Source organism: Manacus candei, unplaced genomic scaffold, assembly GCF_025592945.1.
Source record: "Manacus candei isolate 608988 ecotype Guabito, Panama unplaced genomic scaffold, ASM2559294v1 h1tg000067l, whole genome shotgun sequence".
Classification (NCBI taxonomy): Eukaryota; Metazoa; Chordata; class Aves; order Passeriformes; family Pipridae; genus Manacus; species Manacus candei.
In genome coordinates this window covers 15,398,518-15,419,952 of record NW_026138115.1, presented here as the reverse complement: position 1 = coordinate 15,419,952, position 21,435 = coordinate 15,398,518, and the positions used below count along the sequence as shown (strand labels likewise).

Genomic DNA, 21,435 nt, shown 5'->3' with positions numbered 1-21,435 from the left:
ATGGCAAATTAAAAAGTTCACAGACAACTATTTCTCCAGCCTTGGAGATCAGACTTAAATGACTACTTCCATCCAGGCTCAAGTATTTATTTTATTGTTGCTTAACTTACTTCAAGGAATGCAGAAGACTATCCTCATACTGACGGAAACGTAGAAAATCTGTGGCAGTTACAGAGAGCACTAAGGATATTACCATGTTTATAATCAGTAAAAGACCTGCTTGGGAAATAATTATGTTCTTAAGATGTAAAGTCAAACCACAGTAAAGTTTTATAGCTTCAAACTCTAACCAAGAAAAATGCGCAGCATTTTTTTAAGTCAGTTTAAATCAAATTTGTTTTCCTTGGAAAAATGCAGTAAAGATTAAAATGCTACATTCGTGCCAAACTAAAATTGTGTATAGCATTTCCTTGTATCTTTTTTAGCATACTATTTCTGAGTTTAATTATACCTTATACATTGCATGAAACTTAATATTTATACTTGTCTGTGGGAGTAAATTACATCCTCTTAACAAAAAGAGTTGTAAATAAAAATGTAACTGATACTCTTCCATTATGCTCCTCAGCTCAAGTTGCAAAGGTTTCTTGAGATAAACTAATCTGATAATTTAAATCTTTAATTCTGTTGCTGAATTCTTCTTCTACAGTCTCTTCTTCATAAAGACAAACCAAAATGCTCCAGAATGCTACATCTAAGCTAGACCTTTATTTTTGAAGTTTCTGTAGTTTAAAAAAATTGTTCTTGCTTTCACTTATAAAAATAAATACTCCCAAAATACAAATTCATTCCCAGTTATTTTTTCTCATCATGCTCCCTAATTTTTAAATTAAGTTACCTATCTCAATTGCATTGGGCATTGCTTACTCAATTGATTTCCCATCTCATGACAACACAGCTTCTGCTTCATGATTACACTAAGAAGGTCATGCAAATTGTAATTCCTTTTTTAATTGGAGAGAGGGAAAAAATGGGTGCAATCAGAAATGATTAGATTAGAACCGTAGTTCAGATTCCCTCCATATTTCATGAGACAAAGACCAATGAAATTAGGTTTAGTGTATGATGAGCAAAAGCACACCCCTTCAGCTGCAGCTCTTTTTCACAGGCATTCATGCATACTAATATCATAAAAACAAAATGCTTGAGTTGAAGATAACTTCAGAGTATCTGGTTTTTGCTCGAAGAATTTACTGTTATAAGTGCAAATAATGTGACAAAGAGTTTTAAATTTACATTTTACTGCTATATCCTAAGGTGTCCAATATATATGAAACATGAACCAATTTATCCTATTAAAGCATGGTACTTTTCTGCACATTTTTAGACACGTCAATCTGTTTAGATCAGAAAATTCTGGAAAATCATTCCAGCTTGTTGCTTTCAAACAAAAGGACTTTGCACTTTTAACGAGCAACCTCACAAATACAAAAAATTAATTCTTAGTTTTCAACTGAAAGACAGCATGTATTATTATATGCAACATATCTATGCCTGTTAGTTTACTACAAAGCCTAATCTAAGAAGCCTTCTCAATCTCGCAGGCGTCCTAAATATTTTAGCAAAACTCATGGCTGCACTTTTCTGACTCTTGTCCAATAGGAAAAAGGAGACCACTTAGAAACACTGAAAGAGACATTTGATAATTTTAGGATGTAGATGCCAAGCTGTCTGAGTAAGCACTGTTCAACAATCATCCTGTTCACCTAATAGCTCCTACAGAGAATATTACTGGTGGATTAAAAGTCGTCACTCAAATGTCTTCATGTAGCCCTGAAATTGACAGGTTCATAAAATTGATTTTCACTTTTTTGGAGGAAGGATCACCTTTTAATTTTCATATATATGTATGGATATCTGTTGATAAGTCCCAATTACACTCGGTTTATTTTAAAAAGACCTCTAAAGCATTTGCACAAAGTATCATTGAAAAAGTATGCAAATATAGCATATTTTCACATTTCATTAATATGCCAGAACTTAGTAAAAAAACTGTGTAAGGTACAGGCATTCTTCAGGAAAAATACTAGACAATCTACTGTTTCAGATGATTCGTAACTTCAATCAAATCTGTAACATAAAACCAAGTAATGGAAACTCATGTGGATAAACACAAAATTCATTTTCTTTTCTTAAATCCTTCAGGCTTTTTTCTTGGTCAACTACAGTCAAACTAGAGATTTTTTTAATTTTTCTTAAAAAAGAGAGTCAGCATGGTCATCTTGACACTTTAAAAAATTGTAACATATATTAAGTAGGTAAAATAATGCAAGAAAAACTACTCATTTATTTCCTACCTGTAGAAAGCTGATGCTTCTGGTAAGAAAGGAAAATATACATATAATTTTCAAATCTTGAAGGAGGAACAAGAAAAGTAGAAAATGAGAAAATTTTGCTTGGAAAGTCATGGTGCTACACAGCTTTATAAACAATTTGAAATTCAATATTTGAATTTGAAGACATTTTTGAACACTCTAATACCACTACATCCAAGATAACTCCAGATTTATGAGTCACATTTAATTCACTTGTAGCAGTAAGTTTTAAAAATGGGTTGAAAAATAAATTGAGAAGCTGTAGGAACTTTTAAAAAAATACAGCCATGTACACATTTCTAAGTCTTAAGCTTTTATACATACTATTAATTTATATATTTGACTATTTTTCTTCTCTTTTGATAAAGTGGTTACAGGCAGATCACTCTTTCATTTCCTCAGAGACAGTCTGATTTAATTTTTAAAGCACCACTTTGTCATTAGTTATGGATTTGACAGAAGACGACAGCTGAGATACATTGATGTAGTTTTAGAAAGCAGTGGGTGGAAAGTAAACAGTGTCTGAAACTGTGGGACACAAGTAAGTCTGCACACAAGGAAACAGAAATGTGAAAATAAATACAGGTATAGTAGTGGAAAGGTATTCAATTTTTTTTCCCCGTCAGAAGAGAACACATATCTACTAAGACAAATAACTACTTCAAAATCATGCTTTTATTTCTACAGCTGCTAGTTGAAATTTGTCTTTGTAGCAATAGCAGCTCACTTAACTGGTTGTACTACAAACCAGCACATAATTGAAGACATAGAGCAAACATATATATTCCACCAGAATAACAAGTGTGCTACACTTCTTTTTTTTAACAAAAATTCAACCAAGAGATCAAAAAACCTTTTTCTTCCCCTAAAGGTTTATTTCCATATATGTATTCAATGCTTTTTGTCTTTTGCATTTAACCAACATTATCAGTTGATCATTACCTAAAAACATGGACAATATGCTGTTCACTTACAGTGACACAGCTAGTCAGGGAGACCTCCAATGGCCACTTACCTTTCTCCATGTATTTGCTACCCAGAGCCTTCTTGGGCTGAGTGCGTCAGACCTCACTTGCACTTGGAAGACCTGGACCTGGCTTAAACACCATTCAGAAATCCTTGATATCATACATAACCCAAGTAATTAAAGCTTTAAGAACATCAGACTATAGATACCAAATATACTAATGGGAAGGAGAGGGAAAGGGGGGAAGTCTAGAAGTAAGACAGCAACAACTGAGAACGCTGCCTAGAACAAATCGCTAAATTAGATCTTTGGTAAAACTTTTAGATGGTTTGCTATCTTGAAAGACTACTCTTTCTATACCTCCAACTCATCTATGTTGATTTCAGAATTAAACTTTCAAACACTGCAGGTATCATAGGAAAGCTCAAAAGCTCTATTAAAACCTGCAAGAAGTTATTTTTCATCTTTGCATCAGTGTACTGTTCATAGAGTCAGCCCTGCAAGCTGAGCAAATATGCAGTGTTGGTACAAAAGCAGCACGGTCCCTCAGTAGCATAGCTTAGAATTCTTTCTCTGGACAATTCTCTCTGACAAGATTTAGAAAAAAGCTGTAAGCTTTGCATAAATCACAGTACATGCAGACAACAAGCGCTGGTCCAAACATATTTGATCCCATAACAATAAATAAAATGAGTTTATCATATTTGTGGACACCCAGAAACACTCAAATAATTGCCAAGAAAGGAGTCCAGGCAAAATGGTTACATTTCCAGTTGTTCTGTACTTCAGTAGTTGACACATTCCACACTAGAATAGCAGAATTTTTCTATCCCTGTTTTTTACCTTATTTCACAAAATCATGGAAGAGCTGAGTTTGAGAGAGACTTCCAGAAGCCCTCTAATGTAACTTCCCTGTTCAAGCAAGGCCACCTGTAGCCAGCTGCACAGGACCATATCCAGATGGCTTTTGAGTAATACATTTAATATATTTGCTGATCTCTATTTATGCAGTATTTTTTTTTACCTCATCCAAGATGTTTTGAGGGTATTTTCATTAGTCATTTTGCTTGATTTCTCTGAAAAGTCACATCAAATTTAAAAAAAAAAGTAGAAGTCATCTTTGAGAACCCAAATTTTCATGTTTCATTAGCAATACAAGTGGGGTTTATTATTTTATATTAATGAACATACAAGAATATGTCCACCATATGTTTCAGGTCACTTTTTTTGTTATTACATGGATTCCAAAGAAAAATATATGTACACAGATAACTTCAATAGGTGTTTTTCACTAGGTGCACTTCATTTTTTTTTGTCCAGCTTTCCCAAGCTAAGTCACTTCATGACAGCCTTCAGTACTTCTTTTCTAGGGGAACATTTATTTGCAGAATTTTTCTTCACCTATTCAATGTTGTGTGATTTTTAAAACACACAAGTTGTCACCATGTCTTGACATAAAACTGCAAGAACAGAAACTGGACTTTTCATTATGAATCCTCTTTCGCCTGTAGTGTTCTGTAAAATATTGCTTGGTTCCATTTCCTGTACGACAGCCCTGTATCTGCCTACATTCCCATTACCGAAACTTCCATTTTCCAAGCAATAAGAGAAAATTATTTCCAGAGTGGAACTTAGCAAAAATAAAAAACCTAGTTTAAAAATTTTATTTCAAAAGCAACTACATTTAATTTCTTGGAAAAAATAAGAATCCATCTAGTTAATGTTTATAAATCTGATGGTTGTCCTCTGAATTTCAGTATGCTTAGGGTTTTATTCTACACTATATGCATAGTACTCCAAATATATAATTTAACCACATAAATATTTGTAAAGTAGTCCTTATATATAAATAACACTCCACAAAATAAAACCCTATCACTTTACTAAACAAAATAAGACAACTAAAAATGAGAAATAGGATGACTCTATTCTTGTGTAACTGAGCAATACACGTAATATATTTTAAAATTAGCAAAGTTTTAATTACTATTATCATACTTTATGACAATAATCATCATAAAAAACTCCTATTAGAAAAGTCTAAAGACATAACTGTAAAGTGATTTGTAAATCAATCTAACCATGGTTTTCTGGAGCAGGTGTATACATACATGTAGGAAGAAAGAATTATTATAAAGCGTCTTTAAAGTAGCATAGATATTTTTATTTTCTGAAAACTCTTGTTTAGATGCACATCTATCCTTTATGCAATATCTTCATTCAAATTTGCCATTAGGTAATCACAATGGCAACAATACTTTGTAGAAAAGTTTTAAAGGGGCCTGGGTTTTTGAGGTTTCCTTTTGGTTAGGAGGGGGTTTCTTTTCTTTTTTTTTTTTTTTTTAAAAAAGGAAAAATAGCCCACAAATTATGTCTAAAAGTGCATATTAGTGCTCCCCCCTTAAGAGTCATAGCCCAGATCCCAAGAATGTGGAACAGAAAGTGTGATGAAAGACATTTAGAATAAATAACTGACCTAGAAAAGCACATTCATAGTCTATCGATATTTAAGAATTTACATATGATTAGAGAACCCACAGTTTCTACAGTGTTGTCTGCTGAGGCAAATTAGAAGGTAAAAGAAAATCTAAGGATACACAAAGATCTGCATCCATTTAATCTTAAAGCTTGATTTCCAATGTATTAGTCTCACAATGGTTTGTAAATTCTGATGCAAAATTTTCTATGCTTAAGCCAGTTGAAATGTTTGTTTCTCATCTGAATACTCTTCAAACTAATAAACCTGAGGTCCAAGGCAGCCTACAATGTTCACTAACCTTCAGTAAGGTTAATGGGCTCCTTGTTCTTCCCAAATGTTGGTCTCTTTGAAAAAGCAGAACTAAATTCTCTTTGATATTTCTAGTCTTCGATCAAATGTAACTGCACCTGACCAACATGAAAAAAAGACCTGGAAGTGGGAAGGCAAAGATGAAAGAACAAAAAACATCTTAAGTCTTAGACTTAGAAAGATCTAGTTTATTTCAATAGTGTCCCCTCTGTTCACCCGTCATTTGTTCCCATTCCCGTGCCGACTTTTCAGAGCAGCTGTGCAACACCCTGGATCAGGTAACTAACTGATAGAGAAAAGCTGCTTAAGTGCAACATACATAATATTCAGCTAAAAAGAAAAACTAAGTGTTCTCAAACCCAAACATTCATATACTGAGCAATTACTCTAATCCTTATTACATGAAATAAAGGGAAACTGATCTATGTTTGAATTGGATGAAAAAGACTGTACAGATGAAGTATCTCCATATATAGGGTACATAAACAGAAGCTGAGACTTACGGAACTGAAAAGCCTTTGCTGTCAAATTTTTTAATACCAAGAAAAATTGTAAGCAATACAGAACACTTGATTACCTCAGGGAATGGAAGTAAGTTTACAAATAACAGAAAATTATAATTTCTCTTTTTTAACATTTCCTCCTTATCTACCTTTTTAGGAAACCCAAGCATGAAAACATAGATAACTTACTTAACAACAATTTTATTTCTAGACTTTCCCTGGATGTTAAAAAGATAATTTTTTAAAAAAAATCCATACATTTTTTAAAACTATAAAATCCATAAAACACTACTGAAAAATATAATTTTAATTCCAAAGGAAAAAGAAAGATTAAATGGCACAAGAAAGCCCACATGGGAAACTGCAACTATCTGGAACTTGATGGAAAATTCAATGTAAAATTTATAAAACAGATAAATCTGCAAGATGTGCTCTCCAATACTGCCACCTAAGAAATTACAAAAGACTAACTTGAGACTATTTTATTGCACAAAACTACAGATTGCTAAGCAGAAAATGTAAATTTTACATAATAATGGAAAGAGCTTTTTTCTTTTCCAAATGTTGTCCTTTGTAGCTGCAGGGACCATGGGAAGTCATCTAGTCCAATCTGCTGCTTGAAGTAGAATCAATGCTGAATTCAGATGAATTAGAAAGATCTAAATTAGAAAATGATAGGTGTCTGGGTCAAAAAAACAGAGTCAACTGCAACATTAAGAGTTTACAGCACCACCTTCATTGAAAAAAAGCTCAGTGTGACCTGGCAAGGTGCACTTGCTGCCTAGAAAGCCAACCATATCTAGGCTGCATCAAAAGAAGGGTGGCCAGCAGGTCAAGGGAGGTGATTCTCTTCCTTTACTTGGCACTGGAAAGACCCCACCTCTCCTTATAATTAGGAATGAATTCAAAGGAATTGTTTTTAAAAACAAAGAAAAATAATAAAGGGGGGGGGAAATCTTATTTTTCTATATAAACATAAAAAGTAAAATTTTGTGTGTTAAAATATGTTCTAAAAAAATTTAAAAGTTATAGGAAAGCACCTTGATTTTTCCTGCAAACTAACATTATTTTCCTGATGAGAAACATTTGAAACACAACTTTTTATACTCATACTCTGATATAACCACAAGAAAAAAAGTTTCAAAAATCTCAAGTGATACTGTAATTTCAAAGTCTCTATACATAAAAAATGCTACTAATATCAGAAATTATGAAATATTTCTTTTCTTGAAAGAGGTAATATATCTTTTGCTGACATTTGCTTTCCATTGAGATTTTAGTTACAGTTTTCTATCTTACAAAAAAAAATGCATTAAAAAAACCCAGTCCCTTCCACAGTATATTTCCGTGTGTGGAAATTATTGAAGAACACTAAGAAATTATAAATCAGAAAAATTTAACAATAAATATACTGGAATGAAGGACAACTTCTTTTTACCAGAAGAAACTATAACAAATGCATCTCCAACACCATAATTTGCAAACAAAATATGAATATTTGACTCAAGAACTACTTCAGAGAATTCTACCAGGACTCTTATGGTCAGAAAGTTACCTAAAAGCATATTTTACATTCCATACAAATTTCTCATGCAATTTAAAACTAATCCTTAATATACATTACAGTTAACAGTACTATAATTCATTTTAATCCTTTTTAATTGCTATTTGTAACTATCAAGCAATATACTAACAGTTATCATATCTTAATATTTTAGACACATTCTAAGGATATATTACATAAATATTCATCAATATTTCTGGTTGCATACACACATCTTTGTACTGTAAATTCTAAGATTCATCTAAAATCACTTTTTTACAAACTTGTACATATTAAATTCTTAAATATTTTACACTGACTAAATAATTCTTCTAGGATTATTCAGTCAAAATCCTGCTTATTCATATTTCATTCTCCTCAATATCAATATGCTATTCAGAAAGAGAAACTACTATGTCAGGGGAAAAAGTGACTTTTTCAGTGGCATCTGTGGCCAGCAGGAGTCAGAGAAATGATCAGCTACATTTTTCCCAAATTCAATGTTTTCTGTATCCCTTAATACCAAAGTTTGTCCTCAATTTAGACAAATTAATGTGTGTGTAGACAAAGCAGAATTTTTCTCCCAATGCTACATTCATATACATATGAAATTCTTTTTATGTCCAGAGAAAGAACAAAAATACAGATTATTCTAATTTAAAGCTTCATGTATTTTGAAACTGTCACAGAGTTGGTTGATAGTCTAATTCATGAGAATCTGTATGCAAACTCTGAGTCAAATAATAGTATCTTTCCTGGATTAAAAGAAAATAGTTATTAATATTTATAAATATAGTTATTGCGAGGTTCAATTTCAGTATTTTTTTTAACTCTTGTCCTATTGTTGATCTGTACTCATACAAGCAAGCTCTCAACATGGCAAGTGACATTCATTTTTGTTTGAAACACATAGGGAAAAGAAGGGGATAACAATCAAGCCACACTAGTAAAAGATTTTTACACATTCCTATTCAAAAGATGGAAATTAGGTTTTGACTCGCTCTTTGGAAAGTCTCTCCCTTGTTATATAACATTTGTTGTTGTTTTCAGAACCTCCCTTTTGTACTGTTAAATAGAGAGGGGAAACACTGACATTATTACTAAAAAATTCATTTAACAGAAAAAAAATATGCTTCAATGTATCTTCACTCACCAGCAGTGGATGAGATATACTCCATATTTCAGTGAGACCAACAAAGGGTTTTCTTTTTTTTCCTTCAGATCCTTTCCTGAGGCATCTCCAAATATATTCTACCCAGTTTTAACATACTGATTATTTACCTCTTGAATAAGGAAGCAATGCTTACTGACCATTTAAATTGACGAGATGAAGTTTTTTGTTCTTAGGCCATCTTTGAACAAACAGGTCTGATTTTCAGTAGCTTTAGAAGTTTAGAAATTCTTGTTTCATGCTTCAGTCTTCAAAAGAGTTTTCATCCTTATTCTCTTAGCTATGTAATACCCAAAATATGAAACTTGTCAAACTGTCAGTATGCCACAAATTCGTTTTTCTTTTTTAACAACACAAAGTACTTACTTCTTGGTAAAACAAGGTATTTAACAAAATTATGTGACTGCAGTACGAAACGGTACTCTGAATGTTAGAAAAATGCTGTTAACATTCTTCAATTTAAATATACAATTGCACATACAACTATGTGCCATCTGTGAATGCACAGTACTTAAGATATGCTGAAAAATCAGAAGCCAAATTTTAGCTTGAACTGCATGCCACTAGTTTAATCAATGGCTGTCCATCAGTCCAGGACATTAAGACACCTAAATTACACAGTGTGACTGTTCACTAACAGCCTGTTAAGAAGTAGAGGAAAAATGAGCAGAGGTGGAAAAGGAGTTAAAACAATAAGCAATAGAATAAACACCAACTTTAGCTTTGCTGTTACCTTGGTCTTCCCTCTAAGCCCTAACAGCAAGGTGAGGTCTAAACAATGCATCTTTTGTCCTGCAGATCATCTCTAACATGCACATGTCCTCCCTGCGAAGACAGATAAATCAAACATGTCCTCATCAGTTCACTTCTCAAGCACTGTACGATCTTCCTTCCTTGAAAAGTTACACATTGTTCTATTTGAAACAAACTTTACAGTAGATAGATTACTTCAGTTTATCAATTCTTCCTTTCACCCCTGCACAGACCAACCGTCACCATTCCACAAGGACAGATAACTCAGCAGGGCACTCCCCTATCTAACTATTTTTTATTTCTAATCCATAAAATTTGAGGTCTTTATTTCATATTGAAGGGGCTGGTGGTTTTTACTAACCATTTTTGCTAACCACAGGTTTCCCTGAGGAACTACTGTGCTTTTGCCCACAGCCTAAGACAGATTTCTCATAGGGGTTTTTTTCCAAAGATACTGCTAATAAACTGCTGGGTTTAAATGCTGAGGTATCATTCCATGGGGTTTAAGATGTGCTGTAATAATGAGATGTCCAGTACACCTTGACTGCAATATACGAAGGGAAGGACTTCTTCCCTGTATACACTATAGCATATAATAAGGCTCCATCATATTACAGGTTGCTTAATATCTACTAGGCATTAATATAACATATGTAAAGATGTAAACAATGGTTCAAAAGCACTGTTTGAAACTGGAAGTAGTGTTTTCCAGCTGTTTTCTACCTACTCTTTGATAGGCATATTTAACTACTAGCAGTAACGTTTGATTTTTTATCAGATATAACTTTTAATTTTTAAATATTTAAATCAGAGGCAAACCAGACGACAGATAAAACCCAACGAATGAGTAAAAAAAGCACAGATTGATTAAAGCTATACACAGGTTGTGTCAACTGCTGAACGACTCTTAGCTGGGTCTAATAGGGAAATACCAATACTTCAGCTTAAATATTAGTTTAATTATTAACCATGAAGCACTGCATACTCTGGGAATCACAGAAACACCAGAACCTCTGGAACTTATCTAGTCTGACTTCTCACCTACAGCAAGACTATCACCAACGCAAGGTTTTGTGTTGGTGGTGTTTCCACCACCTCTCCAAGTACCTGTCCCAAAACTGCACTACAGTCCCACCAAAGAAGTCTTTTTCCTGATGTCCAATCTGAATCTCTTTCCAACTGTAACTCACAGTCATTGTTCCTGGTTTCAGCCTCTGTCACTAGCTAGAAGAGTTTAGCTCTATCATCTTTGTAACTCCTCGTAAGTTAGTTCACATCGAGAACCAATTCAGCACCAGAATACAGCTCAGAACCTCCCCATTTTTGTGGGAGTTGCCAAATAAAAGTAGTCAAATAAAAGGAAGAAAGAGGAGGTTTATATGGTATAATCATTCAACCTAGATTAAGAACTGAAAGTCAGGACACTGCCATTTCCTTGTAGATTTGAAAAATGTGTCATTCCCTCGATCAAGTTCACATGGCAAGAAAACAAAATACATGATCATAAACACAGATTAAAGATACACTAGAGATACATTTCTAGATGAAGAGTACAAGCATTTATTTTCCAAACTTTGATTTTACTATTACTTTCTGCCCAACAATGTTATGACTACCTGAACTCTTGCTGCTACAATGACTTACCAAGTTTCTTGTGACCAAGTGGCCAGTGGACATACTGTTACAAGAGGATAACAGAGACAGCAATGTCTAATTTTCCTCCAGAAACCAGGATAAAAACACATAGTATAAAATCAAGAGATCTTCTTCCCTAACCTAATCTCTTCACCCTCACACAAGCATACATACAGACTCTGACCAGATTGTTTCAATTTTCATTCAAATTTTTTTACTTCCCTTTTTTTTTGGTATATATTTAGGACAGCCAACTTTTTAAGAAAAAATGCAGTGAAAACTGTGTGGGTTTGGAATTGGACACACTCCTACTCATATTCTAAATATTTTGCTGCATTCTTTCTTTTTAAAGGCAGGTATAATAAACATAACAGAACAAATGCAAATGCATAAGTTCACACACATTGTAAATATCTAAAAGGTTTCTTTTTATTACTCTGGCGTATAGTTTTCACATTTTCCTAGATGTAGTTGACTTTTGGTGGCAATATGAAATCCTCAGGCAGGTAAGATCAGCACTGGCAACATTAGACAGCATGGTCAGCACAATTAGTCACATCATGTAAACAGAGAGTAAACTTGTAATGCAGCCCTCTAAGCTGATGCAGAGGGGTGCTGAACTTCAGAGCAAAACGTGAAAGCTTTTGCTTTGAAAAAATTATTAAAGCTAAACTGAAAACCTCATCAATAACTCACACTGTCCTCCTTATCAGTGAATTTTCACTCACCTCATAGACTCTCATTCCATGGATCAGTACCACAATTTAAGAAGTGTAAACCATACAAACAATCCTTTGTGGCCCCAAGGATCTATGGTGCTTTTGGAAATGTTCTGGCCTGAATATCAATCCTAGCCTAGCACCCATAAATTACGGAAGGATATTCAATGCTGCAAAGAGGGAGACCATGGTATACTTGAACATTATGACCCACATCCATTAGTAATTTCTGGTTTTAGGTAGAAGGATTTCTCAGGTTGTAAAAGATAAGATCAGGGAATATGAAAGTTGCCATTTTCAAGGATAAGCATCTTTCAGGCAAGTTACCTCATAGCCAGAATGTTGCTCTCAGTCTCAGCTGTGTCTTGTCTGCATTTTTGCATCTATTTCTAACATTTGGGAAAAAAATTATTTCTCAAGGTTGCCTTTTTTTTTGTAACTTGAAGAAAGGAGACATAGAGCATGCTTTCAGGCTGCACAGGATGTGTTCAGATACAGTTCTTTTAAAATGTACAAAGATAAAAGTTTACAGCCTGCAACTATGGTCACGGTTTGCAGCTTCTCCCCATATACCTTTGTACACACATTGTGCTTAAAATTACATTGGGAAGGTCTTTTTATGCCCACCAGTATTAAGTCTCTAAATGACTCTTTTCTTCACTTAGGAAATAGCCAAGATACAGATTAGATTGCATATGTTCATGTTTCTTGGTTTTTTAAATAATAAAATTTGATAATTTTTTCTCAAAATAATTAGCTATGTTCTAGCTTTAATGTCATAATACTGTTTCTGAGCTGGTTCTGACTGCAGGAGAGGCACACATAACAGGCTATGTAAGAGAAACAACCACTACATAAATACATTGCATGGCTGGAGAAGTGAAAGCTTACCTCTTGACCAAAGTTTTCTCAGTTGAAGAAGAAAACAGAAATACAAGGAAGAAGCAAAAGGAAGCTACAAATACATGGAGTAAGACAAAGTAGACAACAGTGATGTAGACTGAAATTTATGTCTAACTATGTCTATGCATATATCACTACAATATATCCACACCATTATCTCTACATTATAGCCTGATACACTATACTACCTTTCCAACCTTACATGTTGTTTCAGCAGATAAAACTAGAAAAACATTTAGAAAGCAAAAATATATTTCACGAAATAGGTGACTTGAAGTGCATACTTAACAGTCTATACTTTAAAAGTTCAAAGAGTGGTATGTACAAGTTATTTTAATCTTATACATAGTTTTTGAGTGACATCAAGTCTGTCATCATCTTAGACTGTTTCATGGATAGAAATATTTAAAAGGAAAGAAAAGTCTCAAAAAGCAAGAGCTCACTTAGCAATACTAAAAGTCTTGTATGAGGAAGAAAAAAGTTGAAAGCCTGTGAAAGAAATCTGGTTTAGTCTGCAAAATCCTGCACATTCACAGGGACACCACTAGCCACAAGAATATGGCCAGGATGTTGAGGGATGTGATTCTCCCTCTTTACTCAGCTCTAGAAAGGCTCCAACTGGAGTACTTTCAAAATGAGTCCAGAGAAGAGTCACTAAGTTCATCACAGCTGATCACCTCTCCTGTGAAGACAGGTTGAGAGAGCTGGAGTTGTTCAGCCTGAAGAAGGGAAGGCTGCTGGGAGACCTTATATAGCAGCCTCCCAGTACCAAAAGCAGGCTACAAGAAGGCTGCAGAGGGAATTTTCACAAACTCATGTAGTAGTAGTCATGTAGTCACTATGGGCAGTAGTGACAAGGCAGTAGGACAAGGGCGAATGGCCTTAAGTTGAAAGAGGGTAGGTTCAGACTAGGTATTAGCAAGAAATTCTTTACTATTAGGGTAGTGAGGCACTGCCACAGCTTGCCCAGAGAGTCTGTGAACTCCCCATCCCTGGAAGTGTTCAAGGCCAGGTTGGATGGGGCTCTGAGCACTCTGGTCTAGTGGAAGGTTCCCTGCCCATGGCAGGGAGGGTTGGAACTAGATTATCTACTGGGCCTGTTCAGCCTCAAGAAGAGAAGACTGAGAGGGGACCTCATCAATGTATGTAAGTATCTGAAGGGGAGGTGCCTGATGGCACATCAGCCTGGTTGGAGCCAGGGTCTTCTTGGTGGTGCCAACCAACAGGACAAGAGGCAAAGGGCAGAAACGAAGGCACAGGAAATTCCACCTGAATATGAGGAAGAACTTCTTTACTGTCTGGGTGACTGAGCACTGGAACAGGTTGACCAGAAAGGCTGTAAAGTCCTCCTCGCTGGAGATATTCAACAACCACCTGGTTGCAATCCTGTGCCACGTGCTCTAGGATGACCCTCCTTGAGCAGGGAGGTTGGATCAGATGACTCAGTGTGGTCCCTTCTACCCTGACCAATTCTGTGATTCGGTGACCTTTAAGGTCCCTTCCAACCCTAACCATTCTATGATTTTACTAAAAACACCCTAAACAGACTTCTGACAATTTGATATTATGCAAAAAGCATGTAGTAGCTCCAGAAGAAAGGGAAGTCCTCATTCAAGGAGCAAGAGCCAAATATTAGTCAACTGCTAACACTGACTAAAGGCGCATACACAGCCACACTGTTCTAATGGGAAGATAAATCAAGTATTTTAGAGAATAGTTCACCTACACTCTCGATAAACACTTGAAAAAAAGATTTTAATTATATACTTGATTGCAACTATGTAACTGCAACCATATTACATAATGTCAATATAAACCTGTCTGATGTCAACCAGAGGACAAAGTCAAGAAGCCAGTGATGGCCTGTAGCATCATACAGAAGTAATTTTTAAAAATCTACAAACAATGTATGTGCTTATTACAGGTTGCTTGAGACAGACAACTCTCACCCTCAACGTCCTCAATGTCACAGGTGTAATTTTTAATTCTACATAGCCCTGTCTTAAAAATTACACAGATGTCCTTAAAATAATTGCTAGCATAGTCATGAAAAAAAAAAAAAAAGACAAAAAACAGGTAAACAGACATATGGCAAAAGCTTTTAACTGCAATAGACAAAACACAGTAAAAATAAGAAACCAGAATGCAGACTTCAATAAGTGTGTTTGCTTATTTACAAGTAACCACAGTATAAAACACATGGTAACCATACAGACAGATTTCTCCAAACACAGGGGGAAAAAAATCTAGATAAGAAGAAATAGCTTCAGATGTTTGTGAGGGATTTCCAGAAATCATGGGAAAACACCTATGGACAAAGTCTGCACAAATCCATACAGGAATTTGACACATAGCAGAGTGTTTTACACGTAATCCATATCACAGATCACTTACATACAGGCACAAACTCACCACCCTTTCAGGACGTACTGGGTTTTCTGTGCATTCTCAGATAATTGTGTCATTTAAACCCAGTAAGTCTTCTATGAGACACAGAGTCAGACCTTGGGTATTTCAAATTCACCAAGCACATGCCATACTATGACCACATAGGTACCTCTGTCTGGGAAATGTTGCAACTTCATTAATAAATTCCATTCTTTCTCTGGCAATAGAGCTGAATCTCATCAGCAGTAAGAGAAGCATCTCATATGCTTATTCATCTTCTGCTTTCTTAAAATCATTATGGAAATTATGTATTTCCTGGGGGAACAATCAGTAGAAGTAACACAAGATCAACACAATTCTTCTGTAATTCCTTTAAAAATTGAGACATGAACTGGTTACAAGCCTGTCCTTCATCTAGAGCTCTAACTTATTTCTTACTCTATGATAATTCACTCAATAGCCTTTAATCTTTGGGTAGGAATTTCTCAAATGCTCTACATAAATTTGGGGCACTAGTCCCATCTTCCTCATCTGGATGCCTGACAGGTTATATAACAGTGTTAACATTTCTTTAAAAAAACACATTTTTTTAAATCAAATTCAGACTGACTCCCTTTCATTGAAGTTACTTTTTTCTAGTGTCTTCTCACATAGGCTCCAAAAGTAATTTTAACTAAGCTACAAACTGATGTGACATACACTGACTTACAGTTTCCAGGGTGGAGAACAACAAATGTAAAGTCAATAAAAGATTAAACTGTAAACACCAAAGTCTTCCTTGAGATTGTAAGGGAGAGACTACTAGCAAAGTACTTTCACTTTGGAAAATGTTTATATGCATAATGACAAGGCCCCTTGCATTCCTCAAATTAAATTTAACAACTTAGTGCTTTCACAACACAGGCAGAGGAAAGCGTTCAGTGCTGAGAAAGGCTCACTTCGGGGGGGAAAAAAATTAACATTTTGTTACCAGTGTACACCAGCAAAAGACAGTCAACAATGTTGTGAGTACATGAAATGTCTACATATTTCTGACCGAAGGTATATGACTTTTGGTCAGCATGATAAAAACCTGACACAGTTTTTCTGTTTATCCTGAGGCTAAAAATCTTCCTAGTATATTATTTACCCTCAGTTCCTATCCCACTCTAAAGGAATTGATTTCATTACCACCAGGCTCTTGTTTATTTTAGGAGAATTTGTAGATTTGTAGATTTGTATGTTCTTCATATTGCTCACAACTTCTAAGCCTTCAAGTGCTGAAGGTCTATCCAGTATATGATCTAAACGGTTGACCTAAGGGCTATTTTATAAAACTCACATTCTGCAGTCAAATAACATTACACTATGTATTTACTTGAAAATTCAAAAGTTTTCAAAACTTGCCAATTCCACTACAGTACCCCAACACATCATATGTGAGGTATAACGATGACAAAGAATTTCAATAAATACAAAATACAAATAATAACTACATTCCTCTTTGAATTAAACTTCTATGAATTTGTATTTAAAGAATTGTATAAAGATTACTTCCTTTTTCTTTTTAGTAAAAAGTCTTTGGTAACATGGTAATTCCAGATAATTGAAGTGCTCTTTGCATTCTTTTGCCCTGGAGAAGTGGTTTTATTGTGTGCAGCTAACCCAAAAAGGGCAATAATTCATACTATTCTTCTTCAGAAAACAAAGATTGTATTTTACAATATCCTCCCACTGTTCTTGCAGGGGAGTCAGCCCAGAAGTCAAACACTGGCACACATTTTACAGTTGATCCTCATTTATTGTCAACTACATCATCCTTTAAATGTTAAAATTTCATTTCAACTGAAGAAAAAATACCCTCCCATTGACAAGTCTCAGGGTTGTCATGTCACTGGTTCTAAGCAAGACAAACAAAATACACAAACTCAGAGGAATCAAATTTCCTTGCCTTCAGAAGAAGCTCTTAACAGATTTAAATGCATTTGAATTTATGCCAGAAACTGGTATGTACTATTTTAATCTTCAGATTTTGTAATAAAAGTTTCTAAACAGGTATCTCAGCACGGAATTCCTGGAAGAGTGCCTTTCATGGACAATAAAGACACACTTCGCTTATTCCATTTTTCACATCATGTACGTTAGATTATCAGTATAATTATACTCTCTACCAAAATTAGAAAACCTAAACAGCATCTGAAGTGCAAAAGTTAGTCCTCTAGGGTAAATAAATGCAAATCCATGTTTATAAGGAAATATAAACTTCTAAATTATACATAGCTTTGAATTTTATATATGTGAACCCACATATATATTATTCATATACAAAACCACCATATAAAGATATAGAATTATAGTGGGTTTATACATACACACACACACACACATTCATAAATACAACTATACACACACACACACACTGTATTAACATACTACTCAGGCCTACACATGCTCCACTCTTCACACTTTGAGAAGTTTAGCTCAACTTAATGTAAATTTTGAGCAGAAGTAAATTAGGCAGGTGTATAAACCTGTGCAGAATAAGGGTCATAATTATCTCGAATCAGGTATACCCACATTACCATGGAAGAGGCTGTCTGTAAACAGATCATCTGACACCAATACTGAAGAAAATTCAGCACAATCCTATAAATAAAGTTGTGTACAAGAGAACTGCTTAAATATTTAACAGCACACCACAGACATAGCGTTGATTTTAGCAGTCGAAGACGAAAGCCGCAGAGAAAAACAAAATCACAATTTCTTATCCTTGTATACTGCTGAAACAACCCAGACCAAATGCAGAGTTTGAAGAAAACTGTTCACTGGTAGGCCACTACTTTACAGACCCTAAGAAACTTGAAAATAGCGTGAGATTTCAATAAAATATACTTTGCAGTGTAGTTTCCTGCTTGATTATGATAAGCAAATACATCTTTCTCATAAAATCAAGACTAAGCAACCCTTCAAATCATTTCAGGAAAAGACAAAATCATGAACCTACAACACACAAATAGCTACCTCATAACAGTTCTAGATATCACATAATTTTTTTTAACATCTCTGCCCATATGTTTAATAACTTCAATTACGCAAACCATCCTGTCAGGTTTAGTGAAACGAATGTGTGCTAGTGAAATAATGTATACAGACATACTTGCAGCCTTAAGCTTAAGGTAAAGGCCACCACTTGACAAGAAAAATAAAAAGAAAAAACCCTATCTTTCTTCCAGTTTTCCCTGTCTTTGAGCCAATTCCTTCTCAACAGCCTTGGGAAAGGAGACATTTCAGCTCTGAGAAACTGTGTCTAGAAGAAAGTTCCTCATTCAAGTGTGCCCTGCAGAGAAGCAGCTAAATGATGCTTTCTTTTATGTAGTCAAGAAACTGCAACAAATTAGTGTTCAAAATTTTCATGCCACTACTTATTCAAAAAAGTTTGACTCTTTGAGCACCGGCATTTAGTCTTCCTTACACAATGGTACATTGTTAGGAAACTGGGTTTAAAATCAAGTTACAGTAAAGCCATGAAATTAACAAACTACTCAAGCATAAAAAATAGAAACAATGAATACAACAATCTTAGCCTTTCCACTATTGCTAGCACATTCGGATATGTGAACAAGTGACAAGTATTGGTCTAGGTTTGAAAACAAATATGGTAATGGGAAACAGAAGAGTACACCATTCTCCAGAATTTAATTTAATAAAGCAGGTAACCATTTCTTAAACTATGAAGAATACAAAATTTAGAAATAAAGATGTGTATTTCATACTTTTTTAGAAACACTTCATTAGTTCTCTTCAACAAAAAAAAAGTTCCACAATTTAGTGAAGTTCAGATTGATGTGATCTACAAGAGATGAAAGGTAAAACTATCAACTGTAAAAAAAAATAAAATCCCTGCCTGAAATTACTTCCCTTCAGTAAAAACAACGGGGGAGGAGGAAGCCAATTTTTTTCCATTACAACCATCCCGAATATTCAAGCTGCCTTTTTTCTCCTTTCCAATCACTATGATACTTTTACGTGGGTCTTTCACACAAGAAACATGTATAAAGTAAAACTTTATTATACAATTCGATTGTTAAAACAGAGAAGTCGGAAAAGTCAAAGGCAGCGGAGGCTCAGGTAGAAGTGTGGTGGATTTCAGTGTGTTGCGCGAGTTTTACCGGAGCGCAGGTGAACTGCGCCTAATGACCGTACCGCTCCCGAGGGGCTGCGGTGAGTGCCACCCCCGCGGGCTGTGCCACCCCCGCACCAGTGACCCATCGCCGCCCGCAGGAGTCGCCAGTCACGGCTGACTCAGTCCCGCCCTGTGCCGCGGCCACCTGCCAGCCCCAGGGCAGCGCCGTCCCTCGTCGCCGGCGCAGCGCCCGCCGCCGCGGCCGGGCAGGACCGGGGCGCTGCGGGCCCCAGCCCCCAGTGGCGGCTCCGCCGGCCTGCCCGGCACAAGGGCAGGCGTGCGAAGCACTGCGCGCCGCTTTGAATCCTGGGCTCTCGGGGTTGGTTTTCCCTTGTTACTGTTCGGTTGTTTTTTTTTTTTCAGTGGAAACTTTCCTCTCCCAGCAGAGGCCGGGACAGCGTGAACTGCCCCGGGGCGCCGCGCTGCCATCACAGTTGACAGCTTTCTGCCCCCCCGCATTCCCCCTTCCCTTCCGCAGCATTAAAAAGCGGCAGATACATCCGGCCGGCGTTTGTTTTTAATAACGGCTGTTAGTTAGCACAACTAATTGCATCCACTGCCAGCAAAATAAAAGTCAAGCTCCACGTCATGGAGCTCCATACGAGAATCCCGCATGGAGCCTCCTCTGCGCCGGGGCCCGGGGAAGGAGGGGGGGACGGCAGAGAGACATGCGGGGCGCCGGGTTGAAGGAAGCGGGGCCGGCGGCAGGAAAGTTGGAATGGGTTTCGTTTATCCCCGGAGGAGAGCCACGGGGAAAGTTAACAGCCACCAAGAGCGCCCGCGGGCAGCGTCCGGGGGCGGCGGGAGGGGGTTCGCTTGGGGTCTTTCTTATTACCTTCTGGTCTACGATGGAGCAAGCCATTTCCCGGACGTGGGCGAGGCTGAAGTCCCCCGAGGAGTCCTGCAGCAGCAGCACCGGCTCCCGGCTCAGCCCGATCTGGAGGTGGAAGGCGACGCCGCCGCCGGCAGCAGCCCCCGGCGGCGGCAGCGGGCTGGGCGGCCGGATCAGCGGAGGGGCGCTCATCGGAAACTTCCCGCCGGAGCAGCCGCCGCAGCCGAAGGGTCAGGGACGGAGAGGGAGAGGCGGGCGCCGCCGCGAAAAGTTTGTGGGCCCCCCGGAGGCGCCAGGCGAGTTCCCCCCCGAAGTTTCAGGAAAGTCCCGTCGATCTCCTCCCGGGTGAAAATGGCGTGGGGGTGGTGGGGGAGGACCGGAGAGGATGCAGACAGGAAAAGGCGGCGAGAAAGACGCGAAAGGGGAGCCCGGCCCAGCGCCGCCGCCGAGATGGTGCCGCCGCTCGGGCTGTTGGCGCCGTGCGCGGCGCGGGGGCGGGACGGGCCGCGCCCTCCGCCGGGACGGGCCCGCGCCCCACTGGGCCGGGCCGGGCCGGGCCGCGCCGCTCCACCACCAAACGGCGGCCGCGTCCCGCCGGGCGGCCCCGGCAGGCGAGGGAGGCGTGGGGTCTGCTGGTTCCCCGCGGCGGAGCTTGGCCTCAGCCGTCTTTGGTCTCCCTACCTGGCCCAGTCAGTGGTGCTGGAGGGTGCTGAGAGCCTCCCCTTCCCCCGTCATTTCAAGAGGCAGGTGGAGGCA

General features: G+C 37.3%; 1 protein-coding gene across 2 annotated transcripts in view; it reads right to left on the bottom strand.

Moving 5' to 3' along the window:
* The window catches only part of PRKD1 (protein kinase D1), a 130,624-nt gene extending 109,448 nt beyond the window's left edge, over positions 1-21,176 (bottom strand). The window contains exon 1 of one of the 2 annotated variants that reach the window (XM_051806255.1): positions 20,683-21,176. In XM_051806255.1, coding sequence (XP_051662215.1) covers positions 20,683-20,871 — 189 coding nt within the window. In that variant the 5' untranslated portion in view covers positions 20,872-21,176. The remainder of the gene's footprint in view (positions 1-20,682) is intronic. The other variant, XM_051806256.1, reaches the window with a different exon arrangement.
* Between the last annotated feature and the right edge of the window lie 259 nt (positions 21,177-21,435).